Here is a 13,805-nt window from a genome sequence, read left to right as displayed (position 1 = left end):
GCGTTGTGGGATGAGAAGTTTAAAAAAAATCCTTTCTGGTCCTGCACCTTCTGGCAAGGTTAAAGTTCCCCCTTAATTGATCTGAAGTAATTTCTCGCTTCTCCTGATCTCCTGTGTAGTTGGCCTGCTGGTGCAAAATGGCTGCCATGCAGAGGTGGGTGCTGCACTTCAGTGGTGGGTGAATTGGGTCCACAGCTATATGTAAATCACTTTGGAATCCTTTGGGTTGAAACCACTATATAAATGCAAAGCTTTTTAATGAACACCCAAGTCACCAGGTCTTAGCTCCTTGACTGTAATCACTGTAACGAGTTGCAGTTGTGACATTGTAAAACACTCTTGAGAAGGTTTTATCAGTTGTATTTTACTGTTTAACACTTGTTAAAAGTTAATGTGTATTAAATGAACTGATAAAAGAATGTTTTCTTTCAGCTGCAGACAACGAACCAGCTCTCCCTCTTACCTACTACAGTCCAGAGCATCTGCCTCCAGAGAATTCTACGTTCTTAGAACGAAACTTTGTCTGCAGACTAAGATGCCTTTTGGATAACTCCTCAGGATTTCTTGTGAGTAGAAAAAAAAATACTGTGAAGATGGATTCTTAAAAAGAACCCAAATCGGCGTTAAGTAAATGTTCATGAAAGTTCAGTTATTTTAAGTCCACAGGGAACAAAGTTCCCTTTAGTTTGCTTTCTGTATCAGTTTCTTTGATTATTAAACGCAGCTGAGGGTTAAAAATTCAACACATTCCGGTTGAACCCAAGAGGATGGTGTGTTAAATGAGAGGTTTCTTCTCTGCTGCCGTTTTCTCAGGGTCAGCTAAGGGTCACCCTCCTGCATATCGGGAACAGGAAGTCATCTTGCCGATAGCTTTGCATGCAAGCTCTCAGCAAAATAAAAAAAAAAGACACCAAATTCACTTCTTCAGAGCCTAATGCACTTCACTGTAATCTCATAATTCTGGTGGATCTCAGTCTGCTTTTCTTGATCAGTGAAAGCAGAGTGTGATTTGAATTTCTCACACACAAGCTTGTTGAGGCTTGCCTACAGAAGCACTGCTTTGCTCCTATCTGTTCTTAGTCTTATGGCTACCAGTGGTAACAGGTAATAACATAATCATTAAACACTGCAGCCTATTGTTTGTGATGCCTGATTTCTCCTGCAGTTCTGCTCTCAGCCTTGTAAGGTGCTCTGTTAAGCTGTTTTCATAAAATGACAGGTCTCTGAATAACCGTGTAATTCCAAAAAGATTCAATATTTGTTTGTTTAGATTGTTCTGGCATGTATGCTGCGGGTATATTACCTTAAGCAAATATTTATATTTTTTTAAATTCTTGCTCTTTCATTTGCTGTTATTTAGTTGATACTTTATAGAATAGAATTTACAAAATATCAAAATTTCTAAAAATGTTTTAGCCAGTTCTCTCCGATTGTGGACATTCCTAAAAAAACGTTTTCAATCAAGATGAATTAAGTTGCGTCAAATACATCATAAAAACCAAAGGAAACACAATTGGCACTACGTAAAATGAGTTTCCTATTGTTATTTTATACGTTTTTAAAATTATTTTATTAATACTTTTATCCATAGCAGTTTAACATTTGTAACCATTTATGCAGCTGGGTATTTAGGTTGAGTAATGCGATTGATGTTCCTTGCTGAAAAAAGTCCAACCTAGGAATTTTACCCACAACCTTACATTTACAAGACCTGAGCCCTGAACACCGCTCCACACCGCTGCCCTTAAATTGCACTTTTAATGTATCTTACCCTGTTGTGAATCCTTTTCACAACTAGTCTATTAAAAGCAGGAAACAATTTATAGTTGCAGATGCAGTTGCAAATTTATAATCTGCAGATGTCGCCTAGGTCTCGATTTAGTCTCCCAATAATAATTTTCAGATGGTGCAAAATATTGATGGATATAGATAGATAAGACTTTATTGATCCCGAAGGGAAATTGATGAAATGCTGATGTGTTGATGGCATTACTTTGTCAGTGTTTTATGTTTGAATTTGAAGGTGTAATGTTCATGTATTGGTTTCTTCTTTACAAGTCAGTTTAAAAGTTGGAAACAAAACATTCATTTTGCTATGTCTCGTGTACTGATTGATTTATTACCCTGCGTCCTTTAGGCAATGAACTTTCAGGGTCGCCTGAAGTTTCTACATGGACAGAACAGGAAGTCGAAGGATGGATCAGCCATCCCCCCTCAGCTGGCCCTGTTTGCCTTGGCTGCCCCTCTGCAGCCTCCTTCCATTCTCGAGATTCGCACCAAAAACTTCATCTTCAGAACCAAGCACAAGCTGGACTTCACCCCCACAGCCTGCGATGCCAAGTGAGTACAAATTCTGGGATCGAGCCCGATGATCCCAACTCATTTTTACATCTTCGCCATTTTGTTCCTCCACAGTCGTGTAGATATTCAGTATACTGCCGATTAAGCAGTAAAAACGAGCTTAAAATAAACCACTTGAGTTTCCCCCAACATTATACATGGTTATACACTGTGTGTGAGTAAGTTGCCTGATTTGTGATTTGTAATACATTCCTAGACAAACTGTTACGTTAGTAAGTTCTGGGAATAGTACAATGTAAACAGTCTTATTGCCCAAAACATAATAAAAATAAGGCAGCAGTACAGCTTGTAGACAGCTACCATATCCTAGTGGAGACAGAGCCCCAGCTTGCCAAACGAACTTCATTTGTTTTAAAACAAAATTACCAGCTTGTCATAGAAGGCTCATTCTCTTAATAAACACTAGAGCTGATCACTTTTAAAATAAAGTAAAACAAATCAAGCCATGTAAGTTCACAAATGTATTTTCATGTTCTTGGCAGCATTGTAATGTGGCAGTTTTCCCTGCTTGACTCACTGCTCCCAGGTCCTGGGTTCAGTTCCGGTCTTGCGTGACTCGGCACACTTTCCAGTGTCCTCCCACTGCTCAGAAGCTCGCTGGTGGTTCTGAACAGCCCCTTGCTCGGTGGCCCAGTGATGCACTGCTGTCTCACACGGGAGGGAGCTTTCGTGTGACCTCAGTGCTACCCTTGGCCCTGAAACTGTTGAATAGGCTCCAGCCTGCCTTGGGCCTAGCCGGGATATGAGGGAATCTAGGTGCTGGATTTCTCTTTACTAAGGATTTGAAAAACGAAAATTCGTCCTTAAAAGACAAGCCCCGTGTCTGTCGTCATTTGTCTTCTGCAAATGGATTTCTAGGCCTGCTTCTCATGAATTTAATTGTAAGAATTCCCAAGTTGAACGTATGTGCAGCCAGATGTTTAGCAGAACTCTTGAGAGCGATTCGCACAACTGCGCAAGACTGGGAGGGGTGACAGATCCAGTACTCGTCTCGGCACATATGCCGTTGGTCAGCTCTGCGTTTCCCAACCAATTCCAGTGAGGTCCTGGCCTGCCTCTGTCAGCTGCTGTGCTTGTGCGAGACTGATGTGGGTGCTCACGAGCCCTGGCTGCCATCAGGCCCATCTGACAGGTAGCCCTGTTAAAGAGCCGTCTTGACGTTTGAAGTTCACATCTCCTGAAAGAAAGTAGGCGGCCAGTTTGTTTGGAAAGATGCTGGAGACTTGGCAAGCAAGCAAGCATCTGTGACGCGTTTCCCCTCGATTTTTCTGTGTTTTGATGTTTCAGAGATTTACAAATGCTTACATTAAGAGGCCAACAGAAATGTCACATGACGGTAATTTGTTTGTGTGTTTATTCTTTTTCTCCCCCCCCCTTCCCACAGAGGGAAGATTGTGCTGGGCTACACAGAAGCAGAGTTGTGCTATCGTGGAACGGGGTATCAGTTCATTCATGCTGCCGACATGCTGTATTGTGCAGAAAACCATATCCGGAGTGAGTCTGATGTTCCATGTCCATCGTCTCTTCAAAATTATGATTAAAAAAAAGCCATTTAAAACACCACAGATACTTATCGCATGAATTGGGTTCTAATAATTATTTGTCGCATTTTCTAATGTCACATAACAATTTATTAAGTTCCCTAATGTCTCAGACATGATTTATATACAGTTTGTGATGAGCCTGTACAATCTAATAGATAGCAATGTAAATAGATTAAGAATATAAAAATGGTTTTATAGGAGAAGAGCTCATTCACTCCATCTGTCCCAAAAAGGTAGTTATTAGTTAATTGATCAGGGATCTGATTCAACCGTTTTTTTAAACAAGCCAGGTATTAACTACACGGCTTGGTAGCTTGTTCCATATTCCCACAACCCAGAGGTTCTTCTGTGATTAAAGATATTATGAGGGGGTGTTTGAATGTGGCAAAATTCTCCCCATTTACTCTGTAGACAGCTAATGATTTGAGAAGCATATTCAGCAGGTAATTACTATTTTCGAGTTATTTCTCTTTTTTTGAAATACGTTTGCTTTTTAATTAAGTGTTTCCAAAGTGTTAGTATTAGGTAACATGGTTGACCCGTCATAGTTATCAAAGCACCTGTTGAAAAGAACTGTGAACTCTGAGGTCTTGAAGAAAGCGTCTTTGAACAGTCGCAAGACTTCACTGTGAAGCCCTCTCCTACTCGCGCGTCATGGTGCCAACTTGGACAACAGCTGCTGCTTTGTGTTCACAGAGACCAGCTTTTGAAAGTATAATGCCGCTTTGTTTTTAATTTCAGGAAGAAAAGTTATTTTTCTATCTTTTTGCAGGGCTGGAGTAGTTGTAATAAATGGATAAAAAATTACCCATTCTTTGAATTCTGCAGGTCTGATTTTAATGAGTGGTAAACGATGTACATACAGTACAAAGGTTTGAATTCCACGTCGATGCTAATGGGTAGTGTGGTATCTTCCCCCCCCCCTTTTTAAATGGTAATATACTCCATTTTAATAGCAAAATTTTCTCTCCTGCAGTGATCAAGACAGGAGAAAGTGGAATGACAGTCTTCAGGCTCCTAACCAAAAAGAACAGATGGACCTGGGTCCAGGCAAACGCACGTCTGGTGTACAAAAATGGAAGACCAGATTACATAATAGCAACACAACGCGCTCTCACGTATGTTTAGAAATGTATACTATTGGCATATCATGAAATCATTTTCATATCTTCGCTTATAAAAAAGCTGACGTTTACTTTGATTGTTCTGTATTTTTTAAAATATGTCCCCGTCTTTTTAAGCTTTGTTTAACTAGCATTTTCATTGCTTCCTCCTCAGCGATGAAGAGGGTCTGGAAAACTTTAAGAAACGAAATCTGAAGTTGCCTTTCAGCTTTGCTACTGGGGAGGCTGTGCTGTACGAGACAACCTTCTCAATGTCTCTAAATGACCCCACATTAGGAAAAGCCAAAACCTCGCTCACGGTGGGAGGTTCATTGAAAATAACAGAACAGGAATCCTTGGATCCAAACTCCCTTTTAGGTGCCATGCTGAAACAAGACGAGTCTGTTTACGTCTGCTCCCCGGCACAAAACACACTCTCTTTGGAGTCGAGCATATTCGGTGACACCAGAGAAGAACTGAATGACATCCTGTCCAGAAACTGGCAGGACAGCCTCTTGTCAGTCTCCAGAAACAATCTGCAAACGCAGCAGCCAGATGACAGCTCTTTGGACAGCAAAAGCAGCGATCTGTTCAGTTTCATGAAAAACCTGGATATTTGCATGGAAGACCTTGAGATTCTGCAGCAGGATGAGGAGTTCCTGAAAGTTGATTGGGACGAGCCTGGAGATATTACAAACGTTGCGGATGAGATCCTCTCCTATGTGCAGGAATCGCTCAATAAAAAGTCTGATTGCATGTACTCCAGTTGCGCTCAGCAGAAGCTGCCGGTCCCGAACCCCAGCTGCATGCTTCAGCAGCTCCCTCAGCCGCCGCTGCAGCTGCAGCTGCCACTGCAACAGCAGAGCCCCCAGTACCTGCAGCCGCAGCCGCAGCCCCGGCAGTATCCCCCACCGCCGCAGCTCCCTCAGCCTCAGCCTCAGCCGCATCCCCTGCAGCAGCAGAACGCACAGTACCTGCAGCAGCAGCAGCTCTGCCAGAAACTGAGACACATGCAAGTCAACGGCATGCACGCGGCTTGGGCGCAGCCCGCCGGCGCCCCCTCCGCCAGCTGCCAGCAGCAGCCTGCCCCGCTCCATCCGCAGCAGCACAATCATCAGTACAGCCCCTACGGGCTAGAAAGCACTGTTTCGGATTACCCCTACAAAAGTGAGATCAACATACTCCCCACTGCCTGTAATCAGGACTTTATGCCTTACAAGCCAGCAGTTCCTGCAGGTGGACAACCTCAGCCAGCGAACCTCGCAAATGTGTCCTGTCCAGTAACTGAACTCAACACCCAGGAGCTAGAGGATTTCCTGGAAAGTTTGGAGCCACTCCCAAAGGATCAGGAGTGTATAATAAGTCCACAGACATGTTATACAGGTGCAATGTCAATGTACCAGTATCTGCCAGAAAGTCAGTCCAACTGCACTAGTGAGCCGAATATGGTGAATCAAATGTTGTTCAGCCCTCTGGGACAGCAGCCATTCTTGGCAAAGGTAAGCGATATCATGCGTGATGCAAGTGTTTAACTTGCGTGCCATCCACCCATGCCGTGTTCCTTATATTTGCTTTCATGTATTTTTTATTACAAAGATAACGATGTGCTACTTATTTGATCTATATGTAGGAGATGGAAGACTTTGTAATCCTCTAGAAGTGCGTTATTTCCATAATGATAAAGCTGTATTGTGACTTTTTTCCATTATGGAAGATATGAATATGAATTTGTATTGAAGCTGCTGGTTAAGGATTGTTGTGCACTTGCACAGTGTAAATCAACTTTTTTTTTTTGCCGCAACTGTCTGTATCGTTTTAAAAATTGCACCTTGTGTTTTTTTTTTCCTGTTTCAGTTTCAAAATGAAAATGATGGCAGCAGCAGCAGTGATGCCTATCCAGAATCCTTTGGGATGATGGATTGCTCTCAACCAACACAGCCTCTCCACCATCACTGAGACCTGACTGAGGGGGGTGGGAGGGCGTGATTCTTGTAACTCTGAGCCCAGTGCTTATTCCTGTGCATCTGTCTGGAGTGGTGCTGCCTTTGAAGGACAGTTTCATTTTAGAGGAGTGTGAAGGGCTTCTGTGAGCCATGAAAGACAAGAACAGGGGCTGTTTGCGTTGTGCATAATGCTGTTCCTTGTACAAGGTCAGTTTGCTTTCTTGCACATTTTGTGAAAGTGTAGTATTGACCTGTAATGTAAAAATAAGAAATCTTCGTTTTGGCTTACTTTTTGGAAAAAAAAATGGATTTGAAACATAATAATACGTGGTAATAAAATGCACTAGATGATTAGCAGCCCCAAATCTTTTAACTGCACTATGTAAGAGTCCTTCATTTGTAGAGCAGAAGCAGGCATAGAAGACTGTTGCTGTCTGTGATTTTATTTGAATATTGTTTGTTGATCAAAACTACAAGAATATATATTTTATATATAAAGTGAAGTTTGAACTAACTTTTTTCTTTCATTTACAAGACCCCTGACCAATGATAACTAATGTTACAATTCCATTTTCAAATGGAGACTTTGTACAGTGATATAATTGCACCTGTCTGTATTTAATTACTGTGCTAACTACTAAATTGTCTCTTGTATTTACTTCATTGTACAATGTTAAGCAACAGCCCTGTTTCAACAGTATTTTATATCTACACTTTTTTTGAACTTCAGAAAAAAGCAATATTAATAATTTGTTTATGGGCCCTTTCAGGATCCAGGTTGTACGTTTTTGTTGATTGTAAGCATTTTGTTGTATAATTAATTAAGGTGGTCATTTAAAGATCAATCTGAAGTAATGTTACTTGTTCTTTTACATGCTTCATTTTGTTAAGAAATAGGTTTTGATACCTTTAGCCAGTTCTATGCAGCTCTTCATCAATGTGTTCAAATTCAAGCCAGTTGCAAGTAGGAGTGTTTACATGTGTATGGTTCCGAACTGGATCCTCCCTCCAATTAGGTTATATTAATCGATGCATCTTGTTGGGGTATGAAAGTATCTGTTTCAGAATATTTTAGACCAAGGTTGGCATTGAGACGAACACTTCTTTGTTATTGCACTCTTAAGGGATTGAATAATCAGAAACCCTTAGCACTTCAACTTTATTATAAACTGAGCTGGTCATCACTCATAGAGTGTGACAGGAGCCATCTGCCTCGTGCATTTCTAAACAAGATCGCTCCTATAAAAGAAATATTCAGACATTTTAAAATTAGAATTGTGATATCCTGCAGAAATTTAAAAAAAGCTGTTTTTATAGTTTTGATACAGAAATATGTTTTGTCTCCTACAAAATGTATTTAAAATGAACATCAAAGATTTTCTATGTTGTATTTTGTGTGTACAATGTAATTTATGTGTAATTAACGTTTTATTGAAAAATTGCTTTCTAAAAACATTTATTTGATGCTTTTGTAAACTGCCATTTGTAGCTTAAAGTGTTTGACATTTTCAGATTTGTTAATTTAGTACAAGAAGTAGCATTGGCAGAGAATGCTGTTCAGACAGGCCTGCTTTTCTGTTGTGCTTTAACAGTGTGTTGACAATCATTCGACAGTACTACAGGGTGGGGGAGGGGTTAGAGCGATCTCTGATGGACAGTTGAAAGGTGAAGTTATTTCCCCGTCTATGCAGCAATGGTTACGTTCTTTGTGACTTTGTGACTTCATAGCAGAAAAACAAGCCACTACTGTAACTGTTCTGGTTTTTAGGGATTCACAGATTCTCCTAATGCCCCATTTCCACCACCTACATTAGCTATGGCTGCACTGGGCTGAGGACTTTGTGTTTCAGTGCAGCTACCCTTGGCCTTGACACTAGGCGGACCTGGACATACTGTGCCTGATGTGACCGCAGTGGTCTGCACAGGCCTGGCTACGTGGAAACCTTTTATCCCTTGTAATAGTATGCCAAAAGGACATACAGTGCACAGAGCAGCAAGTTCATCTTGGGGGAAAAAAAAAAGTAATGATCAGGAAAAATACTATTTTTTTACAGGAATGTATCTAGGCTGCCTAAATAAAATTAAAAAAAGGAATTGGAAATCCTGGGGGACAGTGATTGATTTGTCCTCTTTATCATTGTCAATAGAAGTGCAGCTACTCAGGTCCAGCTCAGCTACAGCTAAACGTTTGGTCGTAGAGACAAGGGCATGGTGTAGTCTGGTGTGATTTCTGTGCATTTTGTAACGAACCACATTTTAGGAAACAGTCCTCCACCTTTATTTAAGCCTGGAGATTCAATTTTATGAAGCTACTTATGATGCTGTTCGTAAAGTAAAACTGCAAAAGTTTTTCCAGCCACAAGGTGTGGAAGTGAAAACTGATTCAGTGTAGTATTTTTTTTGTATTCTGTTTGAACAGGATGTTTGATCTTATTTATTTTTTCTTTTAAATTGTAAAAGTGACCTTTTTTTAAAGAAATTAATTAGGTTTTCCTGCCTTGGTATTATGTTCTATACATTTTTTGGCACTAAGTTTTATTTTTTGTTTGTCTAGAATTCCTTACCATTTCTGAAACAATATTGAGCTTGTTTCACGTCAGCCTTATTTACAGTACTTAGATGAGATGAGGTTTGGCTTGTCTGTGCGAATTGTATTTCATTACTCACAGTGCAGGTGACTTGGAAATTAAGCCCTGACTTCTAAGGTGGTAGGCCAGAACTTGCTCCAGCTGGGTTTGTCTGCCGGCCGTGGCTCAGGGAGGCTTGACAGGCGTACCAGTGGTACTGCACCTCGAGGAACCCGTTCCTTTGGGCAGCAGTATCATCCAAGTGCACGCCGTATTCCACCTTGCGTTCTCCCATCTCGGACAACTCGAGGCCACACTGAGCCGATTCCACACCCTCTGGTGTGAACCTGTTAGCTGGCGGAAGTGTGGAACAAAATGTACCCAGTCGTGTTGTTGAAACTGGAGCCCTGGTGTCTTTCGAGATCTGACTGGATGAGATGTTCGGATGAGTTTGCTGCTGGCTCTCAGACGGGCTAGGTGCACCCAATGGCCTCCTCTTGTTGGCAGTGTTCCTGACCATGTTCTTGTCGATGGCAGTGTGTTCGCCGTGCTTGCGGTGCTCTGGGGTCACACGCGGCCTGCACGCTGCAGCAGCACGGTTTACCTCTATTAGCACCCTGTGCTGTCTGCCATCGTGTGAAAACACTCTAGCGTACACTAGTGCAGAAAGGGGTAATCACCGTGGACACCACACCACACCGAGTGTATGTCACAGGAATGTACCTCGTTCATATGCTCCTAAAAAACCAACCATCAGAAATGCACCGTATACTGCAAAAATTAGCTCAGAATTCATCATGCATCTATAATGATTCTCTAATTAATATCATGAAGAGTTAACATAGGAATCAGAATGAAACGTGTATCAAAAATATTTTAGAAGTAATGTTAATGGCAGGGGAAAAATTTTTTTTGGACTGTTTTTGTGGAACGAATGCTGAGGCTGGTTTTGGACAAGCTACAGTAGGTCCTGTTTTCCATGACCCAGAAATCCCGTAGTGTCCAAATTGAGTGTGATGGCTGCTATTACTCGGGTAATGCAGTAGCAAACATTCCCGGGATGTGGTGTCCCTTTTTGCAACGGACATTGTGCTGCTGTTATATGTGGCTGATGTCAATATTTTTTCCATTCTGTTGCTTTATGCTTCCAGGCCATTTTTTAACACAGTGGCACATTTGTTCATTTCCCCCTTCAGATACATTTTATTTTTGTAGGTCGGTCATAATGTCATTCTCCTTGTGGAATACTCTTTCTTCCCTGTAGACATTTTTCTCTCCATTTCATCTAATGGCTTTCAAATGCATTTCACCCATTTTCGCACACAAAGACCTTGTTTCCAAACTAGAATCTTTTATGTGTTGAAGATTAAATGTAATAGGTTTGTGAACAACAGGAATGTGTTTGTGTGAAAAATAACAGAATAAGTCCTGTTTTCACCAAGCAAATTTAAGATTTAGTGAATGAGGCCATTGTATATCTGTGCTTAGGTATGCTTAGTTATTCCTAGTTTAAACTTGTAGCCACATAAAGATTGTATGTCTGGCAACTACAGTTGCATAAAAAGACCTCGTCAACATTTTTATGAAAATGGTTGCAGTGGTGACTACAGATTTGTGCTGACTAGAGATTTAAACTTGGCTTTTCATAATGTTAGCATTGTAAAAGTAATGAGCTGAACTTTTCAGCTGCTCCCCACTTCTTTGCCTTTTAGCAAGCTTTGTCAGTACACATCTTATGTATTTTTGCCATAATTTATTTTCCAAACATATTAAAATGAGTTCAACACTATAGCCAGAGTAGTATTTTTCTAAGAAGTTGGCTATGATATTTTGACTTCATAAATCCAGATCATGCCCATTTTTTATTTCAATGTATTCAATTACTTTAAAAGCCAGTTTAATCTATAAAGCAGGCAAGTATATAACATTAAACTGTCATCTTAATATGCACTATATTGACAAGTCTGTGTTGTGTTAGATGGTGCAGAATAGTTCTGTAGAACTCTCACTTCCACACCTTCCTGAGAGGGAAACTTAGTCCTTTAAGGCTGTTGATTAAAAGTGAATTTGGTGACATGTAGCGTAGGTGTTAGATGCAAAATGTATACGTTATATATTGTGAATGTGATTATAGTTTGTTCTTGAGATCACTGTAAAGAAAAAAGGTTCAAAGGGAAAATGGAATATGGCATATATACAGAATACAGTATGTATATATTATGTATATATTGAGTACAATATATATATAGCTCTAGATAATCAAATTAACTAAGCCAAACACAATGCCCACATCACTAAGTGCCATGCATGCAGTACGACCAGTGTACTGTTTAATTGTAAGAGTATAATTTAAATTGCAAGATGTACAGACACCTTGTTTGTGATTTTATGCAGTAGCTGTGCTTCAGCAGAGACCGTGTTTTGTTGCACTGTTGGTAGTGTCTGCGTCTGACAAGGTTTGACTCGGATCGTTTTGTGTTCTTATTTCCTTCCTTTGGTGAAGTACAGGATCTGTCTCATCATTATGGCTCCCCTGAGGCCATGATTAGGTTGCTGGCCAGAGAATGCCTTGTCTCCCATGTAATTAAGACACCTTCTTTTTTCCAATGGAATGGTATGGTTATAACAATGAAAACTTTGGTCAGGGTTGAGACCTGTATAACCTAGTGTTACCAGTATTACTGCACATGTTATGTTTATGTAAAAGCATTTTGAGTTTTGCTGCCAATTTAGCTTCCTTCACAGAACTGCTTCACATACCATGCCTGCTCCTTTCGTGGTGTGGTTTGTAGTATTCTCACTGAGCTTCAGTGAAATTTGTAAAACTTAATATATTCTAATAAATCATCACTGAATGTAACACTGTCCGCTTGTCCTTACTGTGCCAGGAGTTCTGAGTGTATTTATTGAGTGCTGTAGTTGTTTGAATGTGATTAAAATGGCACTCATACAGTTCAAGAAGACATTTTCTCTTTTTTGTGCAAGAAAATGTGCAAACCTACTGTACTATTCAAATACCCCTTTATTTGCAATCTCACTTGCCTCACCCTAACTATCAGCTCCCCCCCTTTCCCTTTTAACTTTTGCAAAGTTTGCATTGCAGAGTGCAATTTTAAATGTTTTAGAATTTATTAAAACCAGATGTTGAGTCTGCTGTCTGATGCGTACTGTACGTTATTGTGTTTCAATATTTCAATATGACCTTCGGGTTATTTTGCTAAAATTAGTATCTCCAATTTCAGGAGAAATATTTACCTTCCCCCCCTGCTGCCAAGTCAGGTAGCAGGCTCTCTGGCAGGCCTCAGCTGGAGACTCCACTTTCTCCTGCAGGGTCTCACGTGGGTAATTACAGTACCATGACAGCGCTGTGTACATATAATCACACATGTAATGCGTCTTCCATTAACTGTGGACCTTGCTCCCTTCTTTCTCACCTTCTGCTTCCTGCTGTGTCCTGCACCGACAGGCTGAAGGCACTGGACCTTGATCTGATCTTGAACAGAGGCGGTGATGGCTGAATGCAAGAATTCAAAAGTCAGCCCAGCGGGTTTCTCCAGAATGAACAGTGAAGCACGAATCGGGGGGTAAAAGTGGAACCTTGTGGTCCCGTATATTGGAAGTGCATTTAAAATTGAGGACAGGAGGCCCAAAGGCTTGTGGGAGTATAGAACAAGCTACTCAGGTTTCTTTTTCCAAGGTTGCTTTTGTAGTAGTAACTACAACAATAGTAATTCTTCACGTTATTAAGTTGTATTAATCACCAGTCTGTGCTGCTGATAGATAATTCAGTGCTTTTGGTGTAGTTTCTGGACATCGCAAGGCTTAAGCTCTGGCTCCAGATAAAACTTGCAACTCTGTCTTCGCCAAATGCTTTCAGACACCAGATTCACTTAATGGGAAGTGGGAAATAATCATACTAAAAGTGTTAGGTTTTTTAATTAGAAAACACTGTTCTATTTTTCGTTTCTCCATTTTTGCAAAACTTTTTTTAGTCACTTCTATGTTTCTGGTCTTATCTGATTACACCCCAGTTCTGATCTTATTTGACACGGTTCCAGACATATCTTGTGTTAAACACTAATCTGTCTTTAAACACGGCCTTCTTAAACCATTCTACTGAAGGTTTGAAACTTGAATTATAGATTGGCTAACTCTCACTTTGGCAATTTACTAAATTCTGTATCGGGGGCAGCTGTACTGCTCCTACGATAAATCAGAACAGAAAATACAACAGTGTGTATTTCTCAGAACCTAAAGTTGTGCAGTCAAAAGAACTAATTAAAAAGT

General features: G+C 40.5%; 1 protein-coding gene across 2 annotated transcripts in view; it reads left to right on the top strand.

Moving 5' to 3' along the window:
* Nucleotides 1–12,378, top strand: part of ahr1a (aryl hydrocarbon receptor 1a) — a 66,917-nt gene extending 54,539 nt beyond the window's left edge. For both annotated transcript variants that reach the window (XM_088600432.1, XM_088600431.1), the window contains exons 6-11: nucleotides 433–566; nucleotides 2,138–2,340; nucleotides 3,746–3,855; nucleotides 4,882–5,023; nucleotides 5,184–6,507; nucleotides 6,863–12,378. In XM_088600432.1, the coding sequence (XP_088456558.1) occupies nucleotides 433–566; nucleotides 2,138–2,340; nucleotides 3,746–3,855; nucleotides 4,882–5,023; nucleotides 5,184–6,507; nucleotides 6,863–6,964 (2,015 nt within the window). In that variant the 3' untranslated portion in view covers nucleotides 6,965–12,378. The remainder of the gene's footprint in view (nucleotides 1–432; nucleotides 567–2,137; nucleotides 2,341–3,745; nucleotides 3,856–4,881; nucleotides 5,024–5,183; nucleotides 6,508–6,862) is intronic.
* Nucleotides 12,379–13,805: the final 1,427 nt, after the last annotated feature.

The sequence above is a fragment of the Lepisosteus platostomus genome, chromosome 12, assembly GCF_059453375.1.
Source record: "Lepisosteus platostomus isolate fLepPlt1 chromosome 12, fLepPlt1.hap1, whole genome shotgun sequence".
Lineage (NCBI taxonomy): Eukaryota > Metazoa > Chordata > Actinopteri > Semionotiformes > Lepisosteidae > Lepisosteus > Lepisosteus platostomus.
Note: the sequence above shows the minus strand (reverse complement) of the source record. Positions and strands in the feature narration are given on the sequence as shown.